This window comes from Mustelus asterias, chromosome 17, assembly GCF_964213995.1.
Source record: "Mustelus asterias chromosome 17, sMusAst1.hap1.1, whole genome shotgun sequence".
NCBI classification, from domain to species: domain Eukaryota; kingdom Metazoa; phylum Chordata; class Chondrichthyes; order Carcharhiniformes; family Triakidae; genus Mustelus; species Mustelus asterias.
The window spans coordinates 63,151,272-63,173,289 of NC_135817.1; the positions used below are offsets into that span (position 1 = coordinate 63,151,272).

The window sequence follows — 22,018 nt, forward strand, 5'->3', positions numbered from 1 at the left end:
ACCCGGGATTTTCCGACCTTGGGGAGAGCGCGGCTGGAAAATCCCCCTTACGTATTTAAAAGTTAAAGTTTATTTTTTAGTCACAAGTAAGGCTTACATTAACATTTCAATGAAGTTACTGTGAAATTCCCCTAGTTGCCACACTGTTCAGGTCAATGCACCTAACCAACATGTCTTTGGACTGTGGGAGGAAACCGGAGCACCCGGAGGAAACCCACGCAGACACGGGGAAAAAGCACAAACTCCACACAAACAGTGACCCAAGCCGGGAATCGAACCCAGGTCCCTGGCACTGTGAGGCAGCAGTGCTAACCACTGTGCCACCATGCCTCCTATTTAACATATTACGTAGAAACTGATGTAATTTTATAGTCATGACTGAAGTTTAATTTGTATATTTAAGGCTGCAACACTCTAATCCTAAACAGGGCTTGAAACCCGCTTCTGTTAACAATATAAAATGTGGCTGAATTAAAACTCCTGGAAAACAATGTGAGGCATGACGTCAAGTTTGCAAAGAAGGCGTGTCACAAATTGAAATCATTAATTTAAAGATGTTAAGTGTAGGCCTTGAATGTGTTTTCTTTTTGTGTGTAAACTATACAATATCTAATCCTTTAGCATTTTCATCTGAATAGACAGATCAATTGTATGATCATTTCCATTATTGTTTTTCCAGCTGCCGTCAACTTTCTGCGGTCTTTACTTGAACCTGACCCTATTAAACGGCCCAATATCCAACAGGTACTGGCTAATCTCTGGCTGAATGACAACTATCCAGGGCCACCTCCATGCATCAGTGCTTATCCAGACCGGTAAGGTGTAATGAGCCACTGTTGAGAGGCTCTATATGTTTTGATTGGTAGGATGAGGCCCCCCGGACCACAGCGGCAGGTATTCTATTGCTTGATTATGCAGAAGCATTTGATGGTGGTCTTGAAGAATCCCAGCACACTCTGAGCTGGAGGAGGAAACATGCAGATAGGATAAATGAGAGAGAAAGGAAAATGTCAGCTCTGGATTCCTATACTGGTCTCCCGCAGCGACAGGCTATCCGTGTCAACAATTAAAGTTTATTTATTAGTCACAAGTAAGGCTTACATTAACACTGCAATGAAGTTACTGCGAAACTCCCCTAGTTGCCACAGTCCGGGTCAATGCGCCTAACCAGCATGTCTTTCAGACTGTGGGAGGAAACCGGAGCACTCGGAGGAAACCCATGCAGACATGGGGAGAACATGCAAACTGTACACAGGCAGTGACCCAAGCCGGGAATCGAACCCAGGTCCCTGGTGCTGTGAGACAGCAGTGCTAACCACTGTGCCACTATCCTGGAACCAGTGACTAGGAGGTATACCAAAGAAATCTGTGCTGTTTCACCTTATAATTTTCCTTGTAGGGAACCGTGCCGCTTCTGTTTGCTACTTCTGAGAGAGGGTTAAGGAGGGATAGGGTTGATGGCTGAGGTTGAATCAGTCAACTCCAACATCCATAGAATTCTTACAGTGCAGGGGAAGGTCTTTCAGCCCATTAAGTCTGCACCAATGCTCCAACAGAGCATCCTATCCAGGCGCTATCCCCATAACCCCACATATTTACCCCACTAATTCCCCTAACCTCATTGTGGGACAATTTAGCATGGCCAATCCACCTAACCTGCAGATCTTTGGACTTTGAGAGGAAACCGGAGCACCCGGAGCACAGACATGGGGAGAATGTGCAAACCCCACACAGAGAGTCACCCCAGCTGGAATCGAACCCAGGTCCCTGCCGCTGTGAGGCAGCAGCGCTAACCACTGTGCCACCGTACTTCACTCGAGTGTCAGCCTAGATTTTACACTCAAATCTCAGGAGTGGGATTTAACCCCACAACCTTCTAACTTGGAGCCGATTGCATGACAACTGACCCGCTGCTGTTGCCCAATTGAGAGGATAGGCAGGAACACTGCTCTCTGTTTTTTCTACGACAGGTACTCATCTATAGCTTGGTGTTCCATTTCCTTCTCCATTATCAGCAGTGGCACGGTGGCACAATGATTAGCACTGCTGCCTCACAGCGCCAGGGACCCTGGTTCGATTCCTGGCTTGGGTCACTGTCTGTGCGGAGTTTGCACGTTCTCCCCATGTCTGTGTGGGTTTACTCCGGGTGCTCCGGTTTCCTCCCACAGTTTGAAAGATGTGCTGGTTAGGTGCATTGACCCGGACTGTGGTTACTAGGGGAATTTCACAGTAACTTCATTGCAGTGTTAAGGTAAGCCTTACTTGTGACTAATAAATAAACTTTACTTTATCTGTAAAGTCAACATTAAAAGATCCAACATCGAAACCAAACAATCTGGAGGCACTGGTAGTGCCTCATTGTATTGTAGCACTGCTGTTAAAGAGGCCTTGGCCCTAAATGGAGCATCAGTTTGTGGTTATCATGTTTTAGTTAAAAAGAAACAGAAATATTTGGGACAGACACCTACATGTCATTGAAACACAAGCCCAGCTCTGGTTCCCTTAAGAACTGCAGCACAGAAGGTATGTGGGTGTTAGATCAGAGAATTCAAATCAAGCTACTCTGGAGGTGGGAGCATTCACTTTAAATTAAGATCAGAGAGGATTAGCAGGAGATTGCCTGATGGAACAATGTGCGAGACATCCAATGCACTGTGGCAGGACACAGCGCCACAGGGAAAGTTGGATTTGGAGTCACGTTTGCACATGTCCCTGATGCTTTACTCAGGAGTGAATTTTGGCAGAGGTCAGAGAGCAGGTCATTGCTATCTCACTGTCTTCTCAGTCAGGGAGTGCTGCACGGTGCAAAAGCTGTCCTAAAAGCGGAGGTGGGAGTGTAATATTTATAAAAACAGCGAAAAAAAAGATATGGGCAATTTTCAGTCAATAGTTAATTGACTATAGGAGCAACTCAAGTTTACCCCTGTCAAATTATAATGATGACGGTGAGCGTAATCTTTTTTTAAAAAGTTTATTTACTAGTGTCACAAGTAAGGATTACATTAACACTGCAATAAATTTACTGTGAAATTCCCCTCGTCGCCACATTCCAGCGCCTCTTTGGGTCAATGTACCTAACCAGCCCATCTTTCAGACTGTGGGAGGAAACCGGGGCACCCGGAGGAAACCCACGCAGGCACGGGGAGAAGATGCAAACTCCACACAGACAGTGACCCAAGCCGGGAATCGAACCCAGGTCCCTGGCGCTGTGAGGCAGCAGTGCTAACCACTGTGCCGCCCAAATATAATCAGCCTGCTATCAACAATGTAAACTCGTTCAGTGTGGTGCAAGAAACTGCTGACGTGTAAAAGCAACCTTTTACAAATGCTCTGTATAGTCAGGGACAGCTAGATTATCTTCCATTTATCGGAGTGGACTTTGGTGAAATGTATTAGCCAGATTTAAAGACATCAATCAGCCTTTTCAGGCGAAGATTCCAACACAAGAATGTTGCATCATATTTATCAAACAATAAAAAAGTTCCACCTCAGGATTCTGATATAATCAGTTCCTGTCAAAGACTTGTATTAATTCAACTATCCACAGTGATGTATAACAACCTAATCGGTATCAGTCAAAGGTCAAACCATATACATTTGTGTGGACTATGTTAGTGGATGAATGCTTGGCACGTCCATTTGATGATGTCCATCAGAGACATTAACAAATTTAAAACAACTGGATTGATGCTTATGTTACAATGTGACACAACACTGAAATCCAACAATAATGCTGACCAGATGAAACAATGCAGGATTAACACACACGTTATATTCTAAATCCCATCCATTATAGATTTATTTATTTGATTTATTATTGTCATATGTATTAGCATACAGTGAAAAGTATTGTTTCTTGTGTGCTATACAGACAGAGCATACCATTCATAGAGAAGGAAACAAGAGAGTGCAGAATGTAGTGTTACAGTCATAGCTAGGGTGTAGAGAAAGATCAACTTAATGCAAGGTAGGTCCATTCAAAAGTTTAATGGCAGCAGTGAAGAAGCTGTTCTTGAGTTGGTTAGTACGTGACCTCAGACTTTTGTATCTTTTTCCCGATGGAAGAAGGTGAAAGAGAGAATGTCTGGGGTGTGTGGGGTCCTTGATTATTCTGGCTGCTTTGCTGAGGCAGCGGGAAGTGTAGACAGAGTCAATGGATGGGAGGCTGGTTTGCGTGATGGATTGGGCTACATTCACAACCCTTTGTAGTTTCTTGCGGTGTTGGGCAGAGCAGGAGCCATACCAAGCTGTGATACATCCAGAAAGAATGCTTTCTATGGTGCATCTGTAAAAGTTGTATTTTTTTAAAAAGATTTATTTTTAACTTCGATATCCAGTTTGCTGTTAATGAGTAGGACGATGGTGTTTCTTGTGACAAATAATTTGCTACTGCTTAGATCTGGTTAGAATTTTTTGCTGCCTCTGGGGATTTTGAAGCAAGATTTTAGTACCCAGGCAGCAGACTTATTGTTAAATGTTTGTGAGTTGTCGTGGGTGCTTTAATAATGAGCAATGTTTGACAACAATCGCAATGATTAATTCATTCATTATGGAACGGCACAGTGCAGGTTTCCATTGATATTTCTGGGGAAGTTAACAAAAAGAGCAGATAGGAGGTGGAGCACACCTCCCTGTTGTCGTGCATCACCCAGGGCGGGCACAGGATTTGGGTGGTGTGCAATGCCTCCTGCCTTCATGGTCAAAAAGCCACTGTGATTTATGAATGTTGGCCATTTGGATCAGGCAGCCTTTGAACTATAATCCCAGTGGGATGCTGTGTTTTCAGAAAGGGTAGGGGGTTTAGGGTGGGGCAGGGTAAGGATGGTGAAAATTAGGGTGGCATTTCTTTAACAGCAGTAATTAGAGTGTGGCACTTGGAGTAATTGAAGTGGAAAAAAACTAAAGATGTATTTGAAGGAAAAGAATTGGAAGGATAACCTGATAAAGTTCGATGGAAATCGGATAGGAGCCTCATGTGGAGCATAAACACCAGCATGGACTTGATGGGCCAAATGGCCTTTCTCAGTGCTGTTAATTCTGTGTACTAACCCATTCCATGAGCACAAATGGGCAGGAATCTATTGACACTCACCCACCCTTCCTCCTCAGCTGGAGCTTCATGGAGAGAGGAGCATCAAATGTATTAGGGTATCAGTGAGAACACTTTGTAAAAGGGTGCGAAATATGCTGGAGACCTTCTCAAATGATTAAGTTTACTCATGGTGCCTTCGTTTCAGTGTTATTTGTCTTTGGATGTTACACATTGATGTTTTTGAACTGAGATTCAGTCTGCCTGTCTCTGCAGACTCTCGATTTCCAGAATCTTCCAAGTCATCATGTCTCTGATGCACTTTTGTGTGAACTTTTCCATGATCCTACATTCACATTTGTAATGAAAACTGCCAGCATAATCTTGTCATCTGGGAATTGGGTGGTTTTACTTACATTTTTATATGTTGTTTCACAATGTGATGAGGATCAAATGCATTTAATGGCTTTCAGGGGAATTAAGCATCCAATGATAACTATTACCATAACTATTACGATAGCATATTGACACTGGCAATAATGAATACACATGTACTCAAGATCGCACTTACAAGAGCAGATACCTTAAAGTTTAAAGTTTTAAGTTTACTTATCAGTGTCACAAGTAGGCTTACATTAACACTGCAATTAAGTTACTGTGAAACTCCCCTAGTCGCCATATCCTGGTGCCTGTTTGGGTACACTGAGAGAGAATTTAGCATGGCCAATTCACCTAACCAGCACGTCTTTTGGATTGTGGGAGGAAACCAGAGCACCCGGAGGAAACCCACGCAGACATAGGGAGAATATGTGAACTCCGCACAGACAGTGACCCGAGCCAGGAATCAAACCTGGTGCTGTGCGGCAGCAGTGCTAAACACCTTGCCACCGTGCTGCCCCATAGCACTCAAGGGGCTTGGTTGGTCAAACCTTTTGCAATTCCGAAATGTCTAACGCCCCTCTTTTTTTTATATCCATCTTCCACCTCGGCTAAATAAGAATGCATGTGTTTTAAAGCCTTACCCCATTCAAACCGCTGTCATAGCTCCAGTTTGAACAGAGGTCAGTGCCTGCACTCTATCTTGGTGTCCTGGGAGAAGATAATCCCCAGGCGGACAGCTGTGATATCTCTCTGTGAGGCTGGGATAAAGAAAGCTCACAGCCGAATGCTTGTCAGCTGAATTCTCTCGGTGTCTGGCAGCACTTACTTCCCACTGCACATTCCACCTGAAAGGAAACTGATATTGATTGTTTTCTAACAAAAACTCACTTAAAAGCGGAAGTTAACATAAAGAGTTTAACCCGTTACATTACAACTAAACTTTTTGAGTGATGATAATGCTGCAGGGCTGAATTTTATATTGGGGGAGGGGTGGCGGGGGGGGCAGGTGGCTTGCCCCACAGCCATTTTACACCCGCCTGGGCATTAATTGCCCTCTCCCCCCATCTGAGAGGGAGTCTGCCCACCATGACCCCCACCACCCCTCCCCACTCCCCCAGAGCTGGTGGTCAATCAAATGATGCAGCAACTCTGTTATCCCAGTAGCTCCACTGGATGTGAAGGCCACTGCTAAAATTGCAGGCAGCGCCAGAAGAAGAGACATCATCATGAATTAAACATGTCAAGGGTCTTGTCAGGGATTGACTGACAGGTCCTGGGAAGTGGGTCAGGGATGATGAGATGGGGGAGGGGAGGGGAAATGCGGGAAGGGAAAATCTGTCGGATAGGGGCCTCTGATGGCACAGGGTTCCACCACACCAGCCGGTACCCTCCTTGCCCAGCGGCCTGGATACTCCCCCCCCCCCCCACCCACTCCCCGCCCCCACCACCCCCCCATACACACACACACACCACCCACCACAGTACGAACAGGAAAATCCCAACAATGGCAGGAGGAGGCCCTTCGGTGGATGGGCTAGTTGCACTTCTCCCGCAATGGGTTAAATACCCATGGGTGCGGGCACGGAGACTATATGCCACTGCATTTGTACACCTCCACTTCTGTCCGCCGTCCTGGCCTAAGGGGGCCATAAATGTTAGCCCAATGTGCTTCAGATTTGCTTCTTCCAGTCATGCAGCAGCACTGCAGAATAACTCCTCAGGCCAGATTTTCTGGGTGGAGTGGGGAAACTTCCCAACCTGACAGATCTGTCTCCATTAAAAGGGCCCCTCGCTCACCATCTTTTCGCTCCAGGGAGACAGACAAGTTGGAGTTGGGACACCAAGATTCTGAATGCATGCCTAGCGTTGCCACAGAAGAGGCCGAACTCCAGTAAAACTGAAGAGGGTTGTAGTGGTTTAAACTGCCCATCCCTCTGAGGATCTGGCAAGGGCAGGAGTGTTGTATTCAGGAGGGCTATCTGCACCCTTATCCTGTGCCTGTGAAAATTGCTCAAAAGCTCCTCATCCAGGAAGGAATCCTAAAAAATGGTCCAACCCACCATTTTTAAAGCTCTCCTAGACCAACATGGCAAAATAAAGACCCTTCTCTCCAATCATCTGGAACCCTAGAATCATAGATTATCACAGCACACAAAAGGAGGCCATTTGGCCTCCCTTAAACAGCAATGCAGTTAGTTCCACTCCTCTGCTCTTTCCCTGTACCCGTACAGATTACCTCTTGATCTTTTACTGATCACATTAGAACTGTGCCCTCTGGTTACCAAGGCCTCATCATTGGAAACAGTTTTTCTTTATTATTCTATCTAAACCCAACACGTCCATCAAGCCTCCTCTTGGTCATCTCTGCTGTAAAGAGGATAGCCCCAGTTTTTTCAGTCTCACCACATAATTGTTATCACAGCAAGTGCTTTCTGTATCGTCTTCAAAGCCTTTGTCTGGAATTTTCTAGCTGTTCATGCCTTGGCCACCCCTGCAAACAAGAACAGAGAATTTGGCGCTCAGCCAACTTTCCTTTACTGCAGTGGGACCAGGGAATCTTGTTGGCGTGAACAGCCGGAACATTCCGGTCTTTATGTCCTTCCTGCTCCACGTTTCAAATTGCACTAAGCTGTGGTATTTAACATTACATAATAAAAGAAAATAGAAACATTCTATGAAAATAATGATGGGACGTAGATGGTAAAATGGGCACAACATAGTTCACTTAGCTTCCAACTTAAGACCACACTTCACCTGAAGATCACATTGGGACTTGATTCCTTTTGCACAATAACAATGGAGATCAACTCCTATTTACAGGTTAGTATTTCAGAGCCTTGCTAGTGGGAGGGCAAATTTGACAACTGAATAAAGAAGTCAGTTTGGGGCTGTCTTTTTTTGTGCCTAACTGCCCTTCTGTTAAGCAAGCTCCCTTTTGCGAATGTTGTCTTGTATAATTTGCCTGATAAGTTGTGTTGCTTAGCCATAAATCCAACACATTTTGTTGCAGATGCAGAACAATCTTCAAAGAAAAGCAGAATGTTATCTCGGATTAAAAACTGCCCGCTGACCCCAGTAATTTAGAAGTAGCTACAATTCCTGAATTTGCCTATTTACAGCAGTTGGTCTGAGAGGAACAGACCGGGTGATGAGTTACATGTCAGAACTGTGGTAAAGCAGCATGGAAGCATAGAAACTAGAAGCAGGAGTAGGCCTTTTGGCCCTTTTGAGCCTGCTCCCCCATTCATCTTGATCATGGGTGATCATCGAATTCAATATCCTGATCCCCCCCCCAGGCATGTGAGCAATGCCATGGGAAATCCACTAACAAGTCGAGAAAAAAAAATCGCAAGTACTAAATTAGAAGAGTAAAATTGTTTCAATCCGGAATTGGATTGCAAGCATTTGAGTTCAGGATCAAAATCTAAATTTAGATTCTGATCTCATTCCTACTATAATGAATCGACCATCCAATTTGGTGACAGTTAGATAGCATCGGAACACATTGTTGGCACAGCTTGCTGCTTGCATTACTATGCAGGAAAAAGTTGTGGTAATGATTCATTCTTAGCTATCGATGTCGACTTACATTTTGACCATTGTTTATCATTGCTGTGGATCATATATTGTTAATCAAAAGAACTCAGCAATTTGTTCTGAAATATGCTTGTTCTCCCTTTTTGATATGTATCAACAGTAGTTGGTAACCACCCGATGATTTCTGCTTGTCTAGGCTTCATCCAGGGGATTTGAATCAGAGTGTGCTGCTTCACATGACTGAGAAACTGGGATATAAACATGCTGAGGTGGTAAACACAGTGCTATCCAATCGAGCTTCCCACACCCTTTCCATTTACTTTCTGCTAAATAGGAAATTGGAACATTATTTTAAAAGCATTCAGGTAAGTAATGATTTGCTTTGGAAAGAATGTTTGAGGTGAGAAATATATACTGGGTAGAAATATCTCACAATTATTTCAGTGTGAAAGCTAGGTAGCCAGTTAAAACAATAAGTAACTGAAACATGGAGAACACCGCAGGTCCTGTATCATCCCCATTCTGTTCCATAGATTCTCATCAATTGCTGATGGGGCATTGGGTTGCATTTAATCTCAGCACTGCAGGTTCCGTGGCGCAGTGGGTAGTGGGTAGCCTCTGAGTCAGGAGCTCCAGGTTCGAGTCCCAGCCCAGGACTCGCTGCTCAAGAGAAGGTGCATTCATAACACGGCCAAGCAGGTTTAGTTTTAACCTGCAAATCCTTCCAACACATGCCAATGGCTGGCGGTAAGAGCAGGGGAGATTCCTGGTCAGTTATGTGATGGAAAGAACACAGGCACCTCTACCGTCATTATCCATATCACCAGATTACAACATTCAGGTAAAAGTGCATGCTGCATGTTGCCAACGCCCTGACTGAACTGTAATACACCACCACCATGAAAGGAAAAGTAAGCCAGGATTCCTGCTCTTGTCAGTTATCTAGTGATCTTCCCGACTGGAAGTGTAAGTGGTTGGATGCAGGGTTGATAAGATTGAGGCATAAGGGTTTCAGCAATACTTGCTGTCCAAACTCATGTGAAAATTGATATAAGGGCTGGAATTTTACTGGCACGTCCACCCCCGATTCCAGGGACAGGTGAGGCTCGGAGAACGACATTCTTCGTTGGCCTCGGGCGGGACTGTACGAACCTCGGGCGGACGTGCCGATACAATTCCACCCAAAGACTTGCATGTGCCTCGCACCTATCACAACGTCAGTTGGCCCCCAAGCACTTTGCAGCCAGTGAAGGACTTCTGAAGTGTAGTCACTGTTGTAAGGTAGGAAACACGGCAGCTGAATTATGCTTGGCAACATCCCATTAATAACAGTGTGATAATTACCAGATATTAGCCGGGATTTTCAAGTCCTGCCCATGGCAGTAATCATCTGGGCGGAACGGAAAATTTGACAAACCGTTGACTTCAGGTAGGAATTGCTAGTTCCTGGCATATAGGACTGTAGAATCCCGTTCATTGTATCTTATTCATGGTGGTCGAGGAATAGTGAATCCTATATTCTGTATTTACTCAGATAATCATTCTAGTGTGAGACATTGCTATTCTATTATTCTTTAAATTCACTCAACAGAAGAGGAAACACTGGAGTTCAATGTTGTACCACTCACTGTGTGATCTTTTCCTTCTTCCCCTCCAGTTAAGTTGATGTTAAAATGATGACACTTTTGACAGTTCCTCTGTGGGGCCCTGTTCGTGCTTTGTTTGCTGAGTTATGCAGGCACACTTTAAAGAAGTTCTCTGTGGAATCTTGTTGGTGCTGTTCCGCCTCCATTTATTAATGTCAATATGTTCAGTCTGTTTGCAGGCTGATCCTGAGTGGCCTCTTTTTCATAGATTCATAGAATCCCTACAGTGCAGAAGGAGGCCATTCAGCCTATCGAGCCTGCACTGACAACAATCCCACCCAGGCCCCAAACCCGTAACCCCACATATTTACCCTGCTAAACCCCCTGACACTAAGGGAGAATTTAGCATGGCCAATCAACCTAACCCGCACATCTTTGAACTGTGGGAGGAAACCAGAGCACCCGGAGGAAACCCACGCAGACACAGGGAGAACGTGCAGATTCCACACAGACAGTGACCCAAGGCCAGAATTGAACCTGCGTCCTGGAGCTGTGCGGCAATAGTGCTAACCACTGTGCCACCCTATTGTGTTTTACCTCACAACAGGGTTTTGCAACAAATTACACTTTGACATTGTCTTCAGTGAACCTTGAAGATACAAAATGGGGGCAATCCTCCCAAAAAGGTTCAAAATGCTGAATTCGCGGGAAAACTGGTGTAAATCACGATTGTTTTTTCAGTGGGAGTTCCGATCTGAATCTCCCACACTCTGTGCAATGCAGAGGTCACAATCATGAATATCATTACAAGCTCGGAGGGGGCGGGGCCTATTCACGCCAGAGTCTGCACAGTGGCCTCAAACTGTCAGCCTCCCAATTGCTGGCCATCTCAATCGCTGGCCAGCCCGAGACCATCGAGGTGCTGTCCCCATAACCTCCCACATGGCCCAATCGCAGCCCCCATGACCATTCCCGGGCCAGCCCCGACCCCCCCTCTCCCATCCCAGAGTTCCCCGATCTCCAGCCCACCCCCCCCCAGCTGTGAGGATCTCCCCACACCCACTCCCCCCCCCCCCCCAAACCCTGGCAGTCCAACCGCCCCCCCCCCCCCCAACCCACCCTGATCACTGGCATCCCTTCTGCCCTACCAGATCGCAATGCAGAGTGGCAGCGGGACCCCCACCCCACCCATAGCCCCCAGGCCCTGCCCCCAGCTGGCCCCACCCACTAGACCCCAGCTCCTTGGCACTTCCCGATGCCCAATGGGCAGTGCCAAGATGCCCACTGGGCATGGGCATTTTTCCCCTTGGACAGTGCCAGGAGGCAAAAGCTGGCACTGCCCAGGTGCCCATGGCCAGGGGGCACCCCCCCCCCAACTGCCCAACCCTCTGGGGGACCCCGATTGCCCTCCCTTCACTCCAGCGGGGTCTCCCGCTAGTTCCCCGAAAGCGGGGAGCTACTCTAAACCCCGCCGGAATGAAATTGTACTGGTGGGGTGGGAGATGCTATCGGGCCCGGCCACTTCAGTCCTGGGCCCGATAATCACATTCAAATAACATTAGAAATAAATTAAAATTACTTACCTGCTGGTCCTACCGGTTTCCAGCGTGGTTCCGACTGCGCTGGGAGATGCACGTGTGTCGGGAACGCATGCTCAAATCCCGTGAATCGGTGCACACGCGATTCACCCGGCCCGATGTGCTAAGATATTAGTATGTCAGGGTGGGAGAATCGCCCCCAACATGTGAATGACGATGCCACTTATTATTCCATATAAATCCATGCCCAAACAGCAATTGGTGAGCATACCCTTTGAGGGAATTGGTTGAATGGATTTACTGGCACTCTTAGTTCAGAAGCTGAATTAACACACACATTGTTGCAGCTCAGAAATTGCAGGAGTGCTCTGTGTCGATAACTGCATCCCTACTAATTGAGCTTAATGACTCTACTATCAATAGAAGGACAGAATAAAGGAAATCTTTGAAATAATTCCACATTTTTTGTGACTTTTTTAAAATAGGAGGCCCGAGAATGATGTTCACGGTTTAATGGTGCCTGATTATTTTGTTGCTCTTAAACACAGCAACTTTTTAAATACAAAAATCTCTTTGGAAATAAGAACGTAAGAACATAAGAAATAGGAGCAGGAGTAGGCCATCTAGCCCCTCGAGCCTGCCCCGCCATTCAATAAGATCATGGCTGATCTGATAGTGGTTTAGTTCCACTTACCCGCCAGCTCCCCATAACCCTTAATTCCCTTATTGATCAGAAACCTATCTACCTGTGACTTAAACATATTTAACGAGGTAGCCTCCACTGCTTCAATGGGCAGAGAATTCCAGAGATTCACTATCCTCTGAGAGAAGAAGTTCCTCCTCAACTCTGTCCTAAACTGACTCCCCCTTATTTTGAGGCTGTGTCCTCTTAGTGGAAAGAATCTCTCTGCCTCTACCCTATCCAGCCCCTTCATTATCTTATATGCCTCGATAAGATCTCCCCTCTAAACTCCAACGAGTACAGGCCCAATCTACTCAATCTCTCCTCATAAGCTAACCCCCTCATCTCCGGTATCAACCTGGTGAACCTTCTCTGTACTTCCTCCAAGGCCAATACATCCTTCCGCAAATAAGGGGACCAAAATTGCACTCAGTACTCCAGTTGCGGCCTCACCAGTACCTTGTACAATTGCAGCAAGACCTCCCTGCTTTTATACTCCATCCCCTTCGCAATAAAGGCCAACATTCCATTTGCCTTCTTGATCACCTGCTGCACCTACAAACTGAGTTTTTGCGATTCACGCACAAGGACCCCCAGGTCCCTCTGCACAGTTAGCATGTTGTAATTTTTCACCATTTAAATAGTAGTCCATTTTACTATTATTCCTTCCAAAGTGGATAACCTCACACTTGTCAACGTTATACTCCATTTGCCAGATCCTCGCCCACTCACTTAGCCTATCCAAATCTCTCTGCAGACTTTCCGCATCCTCCACGCAATTCGCTTTCCCACTCATCTTTGTATCATCCGCAAACTTTGTTACCCTACACTCGGTCCCCTCCTCCAGATCGTCTATGTATATGGTAAACAGTTGAGGCCCCAGCACCGATCCCTGCGGCACGCCACTAGTCACCAACTGCCAACCAGAAAAGCACCCATTTATTCCAACTCTCTGCTTCCTGTTAGATAGCCAGTCCTCAATCCACGCTAACACTTTACCCCCAACTCCGTGTACCCTAATCTTCTGCAGCAACCTTTTGTGAGGCACCCTATCGAACGTCTTCTGGAAATCCAAAAACACCACATCCACCGGTTCCCCTCTGTCAACCGCACTGGTTACATCTTCATAAAAATCCAGTAAATTCGTCAAACACGACTTTCTCTTCATGAATCCATGCTGCGTCTGCTTGATCGAACCATTCTTATCCAGGTGATCAGTACAAAAACTATTCACAGCCTTTTACTGGAATGTATTTTCCTACGTCTGGGCCTCGGCAATCAATATATCCTGACACAGATCCAGGAAGATTACCTTCCTAATGTAAAATTTTTAAGTAAACAGATAATGGAGGATGATTTCTCCTGTGTGTTAGAAAAAGTGTTGATGCACTTTTATAAACATGTTCACCATTTCATAATGCCAAACAGATGGAATAAATCTTCTTCCAGTCTTTTAATGTTAACTCTATTTTCTCTCTACTATAGAAAAGAGACTTTGCAAATGGTATCTGCTACAAGAACCTGCTGCACCAGCCTGATAAATACCAACTCAAGGAAGTACAGGAGGTACAGTGACTATAGGTTTATCTGATCATATTCTCCGCCTGTGTTTATTTGTACAGCTATTTGCAGTCTATAGCTAATGTTACAACTCCGAGAACTATTACTTCTGACTAAACGTGCTATTCTGCGCTAATCCACTCTGAACATTTAGTTCTATTTCTGTTTAAAGCAATCTACTACCTGAACACCTTAAGTTTGGAATTCCTTATACAATTGTTTCCACTGAGGGAGAATTCAGCATGGCCAATTCACCTAACCAGCACATCTTTCAGACTGTAGGAGGAAACTGGATCTTTCTCTACACTATAACTGTAACACTACATTCTGCACTCCCTCGTTTCCTTCTCTATGAACGGTATGCTTTGTATAGCGTGCAGGAAACAATACTTTTCATTGTATGCTAATACATGTGACAATAATAAATCAAATCAAATCAAAAATCAAATCAGTATCCTTGGCTGAGAAAACAAGCGTTGTCAGGAAGAAATTAAAGTTAAGGTTCATTTATTAGTCACAAGTAAGGCTTACATTAACACTGCAATGAAGTTACTGTGAAATCCCCCTGGTCGCCACACTCCGGCACCTGTTCACGTCAATGCACCCTAACCAGCACGTCTTTTAGACTGTAGGAGGAAACCAGAGCACCCAGAGAAATCCCACGCAGACACAGGGAGAACGTGTAGACTCAGCAGACAGTGACCCAAGCCGGGAATCGAACCCAGATCCCTGGCGCTGTGAAGTGGCAGTGCTAACCACTGTGCCACCGTGGATGCTTGGCAAAGCTAGTTTTCTCCTGGAACGGTTGGTACCTGGGTTGCATATCGTGGAGGCACCAACCAGGATTGCAAAGGGCAATGTTTAGCTGTAATTTTCGGGATATTAATGCCTGGAAGATGCAGTGAGAAAAAGGGCTGACGACCTTTCAAGGTGTCTTTTTTGAAAAAGAGTGTTGCACATCACATAATTAGTCGCTATTTTGTGTTGGTTTTTGGAAACAATTCGACCCTTACTGTTTTGCTCCATCTGTTGAGAAGATAACTCTGTTCTTTATCAGCTTACATAGAGCTCTGGGCGCTGAGAGAAAGCTGTCTGTTACTTGATGCACTGAGTAGACTGATCCCTTTGTCCAGCTACCATTAAGTTTGCCTGAAGCAGTTCGACAAACGTTTGCAGCTGCCACACAGTCTTCCGTCTGGGCGATTTCTGTTTTTCAGCATTTGGCCTGAAGAACCCAGTAAATCTCTCTTGTGCTCAGTCAACTCGAGCATGTATGTCGGATTCCTATAAAGGGCAGCTGTGCTTTAGTTTCAAGTTCCTCGATATAAATCCTCTCTTCAATTTTCTTTTGGGGGGGCAAACCTCCCGATGAAGGAACTGTTTCACCCCTCCTGCTGGATTGTCTGGAGACACTGAAAGCAAACCAGGCTTTTCCCAACAGCCAGGCCCATCCAGGGGAGCACTGGGTGTGTTGAGACTGGTGTTAATTGCCAACACACACGCTAAACTAGGTAACCAGTACAAGCGGACCAACAGCTTTGAAAGAAAGGCTGACACAGGCCCTGGAGAGCTGACAATTCAAGATCGGCCCTGATTATAAGTCTATTTGACATTTCAAAGCAAGTAGTTACTTGGATTTGTAACTTAACACTGGGTGTGTCCGACATTCCTTCAGTGGTACAAGGGAAGAACAAAACAAATTAAATGACGGCTTGAGGGGGGGATGATGAAAGGGACGAAAGCATCGAAAATTATGTCTTCGATTTCTTTTTATGCTTTACAATTGATAGATTGTTGATCTTAAAAGGAAGAAATAACAAAATTATATTTGGGTTTTCAGTAAAGAGGCAAAACAGCATTTCCCCAACATTAAACAGCCATTCATTGGGGCGACACGGTGGCACAGTGGTCAGCACGACTGCCTCACAGCTCCAGAGACCTAGGTTCGATTCCCAGCTTGGGTCACTGTCTGTGTGGAATTTGCACTTTGTCTGTGTGGGTTTCCTCTGGGTGCTCCGGTTTCCTCCCACAATCCAAAGATGTGCAGGTTAGGTACTTGGCCATGTTAAATTGCCCCTTAGTGTCCCAGGATGTGTAGTTTAGTGCGATTAGCAGGATAAATATGTGGGGATAAGGTCTCGGTGGGACTGTTGTTGGTGCAGACTCGATGGGTTGAATGGCCTTCTTCTGCACTGTAGGGTTTCTATGGTTAACACGTTAATGTCCAGCTTGGAGAAACGTTCTACTCTTCTGGCTCGACCTCACAAAGACACTGTACCCCAACCAATTCCCTTCCCTTTACTGAATCTCCCTCTTTCTCTAGCACTCCCCGTTTACAATCATGTCCTCCTCTCTTATCTCCCACTGTTAACACATCGCAATACTTGTCTCCCTAAAATTGCTAAATGGTACATCTGGTCTACATTACTGCATGGACACCCTATGATGAAGATTAATTGGACAACACACACACAATTAATGAGGAGACTTTGAGGAAAACAGGCAAATTTTTGCAAATCATCGTCAAGCGACAAGGACAATTCTTTGGACATGTACGTAGGAGCGATAAACTAGAATGTCTGGTAGTGACTGGTAGCATTGAGGCTAGCGGAGAATTGAGGGAGGCTAAAGATGAAATGCACCAACTGCTTAAGTGGGGGGGGGAAGGGTGGGGTGTCACTGGAGGGGGGTGCCATTCGGATTCCAGGGATAGGTCTTGGGGGTGAGGGAGGTCCGGAGATTTCTGAGCCTTCACTGGAGGGTGCACAGCATCAAAAGGGAGCTTCATATGTTTGTGCATCCCCCCCAGCCTGTTTTCTGACAGAGATGTAGATTTTAAGATTTTTCTAATTTCCTCCCGATATGTAAGCCGCCTGCCAGGCTAACAATAGAAAGTGGGCAGGAAAACATCCTTAAATGACTATTAAGTGGCAACTAAGGACCCTAATTGGGCCAAGGTAGGGATGTAGGCATTGCTTACTAAGCCAGCATCTATTACCCATCTCTAATTGCCCTCAAGATTATAGAGATGAACCACTTTCTTGAACTACGGCAGTCCCTGTGGCGTAGGTACACCCACAGTGCTGTTGGAGAGGGTGGTTCCAGAATTTTGAGCCAGCGATAGTGAAGGAAGGGCAATATATTTCCAAGCCAGGATGGTGTTTGCCTTGGAGGGGAACTTGCAGCTGGTGGTGCTCCCATACATCGGCTGCCCTTGTTCGACTAGGCGGTAGAGGTCAAGGGTTTGGAAGGTGCTGTCGGAGAATCCTTGGCGAATTGCTGCAATGCATCTTGCATATGGTGCACACTGCTATCACAGTTCTTCAGTGGTGGGGGGAGTGAATGTTTGTGGATGGGTGCCAATCAAGCAGACTGCTTTGTCCTAATGGTGTTGACCTTCTTGAGTGTTGGAGCTGCACTCACCCGAGCAATTGGAGAGTACTCCACTACACCCCTGCTTGTGCCCTGTTATCTGGTGTTACCTGATAACATCAATCACTAAACTGCAGAGCTGTAAACGGAATAAAATCTGTTGTGATCTTCCTGCAATTCATGCTACATGCACTATTCAGAGCCCTTGAAAAACTAAAAATCTTCTTTGGAGATGAAGAATAAAGGTGGTGCCTTTTACTAAGGTATAATTTCTTTGCAAAATCCATTTTTATTGAAGGGATATGTTTTGTAACTTCCACCTCCATAGGAAAAGAAGCCCAAGAATCCAGAGAAAGGAGTGGAGTATTTTCAGAAACCGTCCTTAAGGAAAGCAGAGAAAGGATCAAAACCTTCAAACCCTAACAAAACTGTGCTGAAGGAGAGAAAGGTTCCCATTCCAGAGAGAGGTAAGCCTGCTCGGGCTCTCTCCAGCCTAAAGATTGAGGCTGGGGGTGGGGTGAGGATCCTTAAGTGGCCATTAATATATATTTTTAATTAGTGTCGCAAGTAGGCTTACATTAACACTGCAATGAAGTTACTGTGAAAATCCCCTAGTCGCCACACTCCGGCATCTGTTCGGATACACTGGGGGAGAATTTAGCACGGCCAATGCACCTAACCCGCACATCTCGGACTGTGGGAGGAAACCCGAGCACCCGGAGGAAACCCACACGGTGACTCAAGCCGGGAATTGAACACAGGCCGCTGACACCGTGAGGCAGCAGTGCTCACCACTGTGCCACCCCTTCTCATCTGAGGCCCTGCATGCTCCCCCTTTGTCCATTGTACAACTTTATTTGCAGTCAAAGCTGCTTCACAGAAATTCTTACGGCATGGCTGATTTTTAACCCTTTCACCACAAAAGGGGAATAGTGGAATGGATGCAAACATATCTAATGGGTAGAAAGCAGGGAATTATGTTGAATGGTTGTTCTTCAGACTGGAGGGAGATACACAGCGGAGATCCCCAAGGTTGAAATCCCAGGACCACTGTGTTTGATACACGTTAATGATGTGGACCTGTGGGTAAAGAATGCGGTTTTGAAATTTGCAGGTGATACAAAACTTGAAAGTGTAGTAAACGGTGAAGAAATTAGCCAGAGACTTCAAGAGGACACAGGCAGGCTGATGGAAAGGGCAGACAGGTCAGGCAAAAATTTAACATGAAAAAATGTTGTTGTAATTGGTCTTGGTAGGAAAAAGGTGGCAGCATGATTAATAAAGCTGATGGAATCTTGAGCTTGAGAAAGAGGCACGGAGTACATGTTAAACCTGTCTAAAACACTCATTTGATCTCAACTGGAAAACTGTGTCAAATTCTTGGTACCATACCTTAGCAAGGACATAGCTCCAGACATTCTCTCTTCCACCTTCTTCCGTCGGGAAAAAGATACAGAACTCTGAGGTCACGTACCAACCGACTCAAGAACAGCTTCTTCCCTGCTGCCTTCAGACAGTTGAATGGACCTGCCTCATATTAGGTTGATCTTTCTCTACACCCTAGCTATGACTGCAATACTACATTCTGCACCCTCTCCTTTCCTTCTCTATGAACGGTATGCTTTGTCTGTATAGCAGGCAAGAAACAATACTTTTCACTGTATACTAATACATGTGACAATAATAAATCAAATCAAAAGGCTTTTGAGAGAGTATAGAAGAGATTTACTAGAATAGTTCCAGGGATGTGGGTTCACAGTCTCATGGATAGAGAAACAGGGAAAGGAGTGGGACTAATGGGACTAAATGAATTGCTCTTCAAAAGGGTTAGCACCGTCTCAATGCGCAAATTGACACCTTAGGTGGGATTTTCCAGCCACGCTCGCCTCAAAGCTGGAAATTCTCCCTGAGGTCAACAGACCTTTGCGTGGTCGTCCCCCCCCACCCCCCTCTACTATTCCCGTGGCGGGCGGGATGGGAAAATTCCACCCCTTATGTGCGGGCCAAGTGTTTGTCGTGGCTCATTTGGCAGCACTCTTGCCCCTTGAGGTTGTGACTTCAAATCCCACTTCAGACATATGAGCACAAAAATCTAGGCTGACACTCAAGTGCAGTACTGAGAGAGTGCTTCACTGCTGGAGGTGCTGTCTTTCAGATGAGATGTTAAACCAAGATCCTGACTGTTCTCTAATGTGAATATAAAAGATCCCATGGCACCATTTTGAAGAAGAGCAAGGGATAGTCCCTTATGGGGAATTTCACAGTAACTTCATTACAGTGTTAATGTAAACCTTACCTGTGACCAATACATAAACTTTAACTTTAACCTCTAAGTCTCTGGTGCCCTGGCTAACATTTATCCCTCAATCAACATCACAGAGACAGATTATTTGGACATTGTCACATTATTGTTGTGGGAACTTGCTGTGTGAATGTTAGCCAATGCTTTTCGTACATTACAACAGCGACTACACTTCAAAAGTACTTCACAATGTGTTACAACTCTAATTCTATGTTTAGAAAATAAAATCTGTGAATTATGTGGAATTATTACCATATAAATCCTTAACCTCTTCATATCAATTTTTTGATTGCTTTTTTAATGAAGGTTTTAGCCATTTTAAATAAACCAATAAATGATTCAATTAAAACAGCAGATTAATTTAATCCAAAGGTAGTAAACATTCATACAGTCATTTTTTGTAATTTCCATGTTTATATTCTTAAAATGAGGGACTGATTTGGGCACAGCAGAATATCTGATTTTTTTTTGCTGTATGTTGCAAAATTCTCAAGAGAAGTAAGTCATTTCAAAGTGTCATTGTTGTGGGGAAATCTCAGTATTCAAACTCTGTTTTAACCTTCTGTCCACAGGGCTGATGCTGGAACCTTGCCTTCCCCTCTCTGCCCCAGTCGCAGCCAGCAAAAATGGACGCGTCAACTCACATTCCTTGGAGTACCTGGAAATGCAGCATCCTCTCTCCAGAACCCCCGTGTCCGTCAGACAGCATGACTCTCTGCCCCCCGACACTGTCAGCACAAAACTAGGAGCAAAAGATAGTTTTCCCGTTGCGGGCAGTGGGTACCCACCTTGCACGGGGCAAGATCGAATCGAACTAGTTCCCCAACATAAGGGCATGGGACCTGCAGGGATGTTCTCTTACGCATCCACTGAACAGACTGCCGATTCAGTTCAGCAACATGGGTGCATAAGATCCATGAAACTTCCTCTTGCTCTCACCGTTCCAGTGTATGAAGAAAAGCAAAACCTTGCGGGAGGCCAGATGGTGTCGCCTGTTTCCCAAAATATAAGGTCCAACGAACTGGGCAATCCTTATCTGGTTAAAAGCAGGGGCAAGTTTCCAACGATGGGCATTGGACAGATGCTAAGGAAACGGAATCAAACGATACAGTTCAGGCCAGGAGGGCCCAAAGAAACCAATGGCCCTTCCTTACCCACATCAGATATTATACAGAACGTGCTGGGTACTGCCAGCAGTCTACAATCCCATTGCTGACTTCATCACTCAACCACAGCTGGACTTCAATGTGATTTAGCCCAAGGAATAAGTTGGTGAAATTACTTGCTATATATATTTCTTTTCGATGGTTATTCTTTTCTCTCAGGAACGTATGTAGACAATATTTAACCTAATTTTAGAATACTCGGCTAACTTGGATCTTTGAGGCCAAGAATTTGGTCATGTGTCAGTGTAATTTATAACAGCTCAAAGTTAAATGACCCCTGTGCCATGATAACCTTTCAAAGTTCACTGCAAAGGCAACTTTGTTCATTCAATCATTTTTACTTGGGGCTTGTGAACTTTTAAATTCACGCTGGGGCAGTTGATATATCAAAGCAGCCACCCATCAGTGGGCTGAAGGTTATAATGCACCCGAGAAGCAGTTCTGTTGTATTTTTACCCAAACGAGTGATATTCTCTTACTGAGGCCAAGTTGCTTGCATTCCTCCCAAGCAACTGTGTATTCGAGCGATTCTTCAGGTGGATGGTGAGAGATTTAACAAAAGGAAAAAGGTCAAACATTCTGAGAAGCTAGTACATATCGTTTAACGCTAACACCGTTGATTGTTGCAAATATTTTTTTTATATAAAGCTGTATGCTTGATTTAAAATGGATTGCATTCCGTATTTTATTTTCAACATGTTAACGTAAATATCAGAAAATTCAAGGATTTTTTGTGGAAATTGTGGGAGGGATTCTCACCTCCCCCCGCCGCCCCTTTGGCTGCGTGTTTCTCGGTGGCAGGAGGTGGCACGCTGTTTGCTGACGGCAGGATTTGCTGTCGATGGGATTTCCCATTGAAGCCACC

The 22,018-nt window shown here is 45.2% G+C and overlaps 1 protein-coding gene across 1 annotated transcript in view; it reads left to right on the forward strand.

Moving 5' to 3' along the window:
* Positions 1-21,816, forward strand: part of hunk (hormonally up-regulated Neu-associated kinase) — a 54,273-nt gene extending 32,457 nt beyond the window's left edge. Inside the window, exons 6-10 of the mRNA XM_078232033.1 lie at positions 680-815; positions 9,144-9,312; positions 14,239-14,319; positions 18,014-18,152; positions 20,560-21,816. Of these exons, the coding sequence (XP_078088159.1) occupies positions 680-815; positions 9,144-9,312; positions 14,239-14,319; positions 18,014-18,152; positions 20,560-21,203 (1,169 nt within the window). The 3' untranslated portion in view covers positions 21,204-21,816. The remainder of the gene's footprint in view (positions 1-679; positions 816-9,143; positions 9,313-14,238; positions 14,320-18,013; positions 18,153-20,559) is intronic.
* The last annotated feature ends 202 nt before the right edge of the window (positions 21,817-22,018 follow it).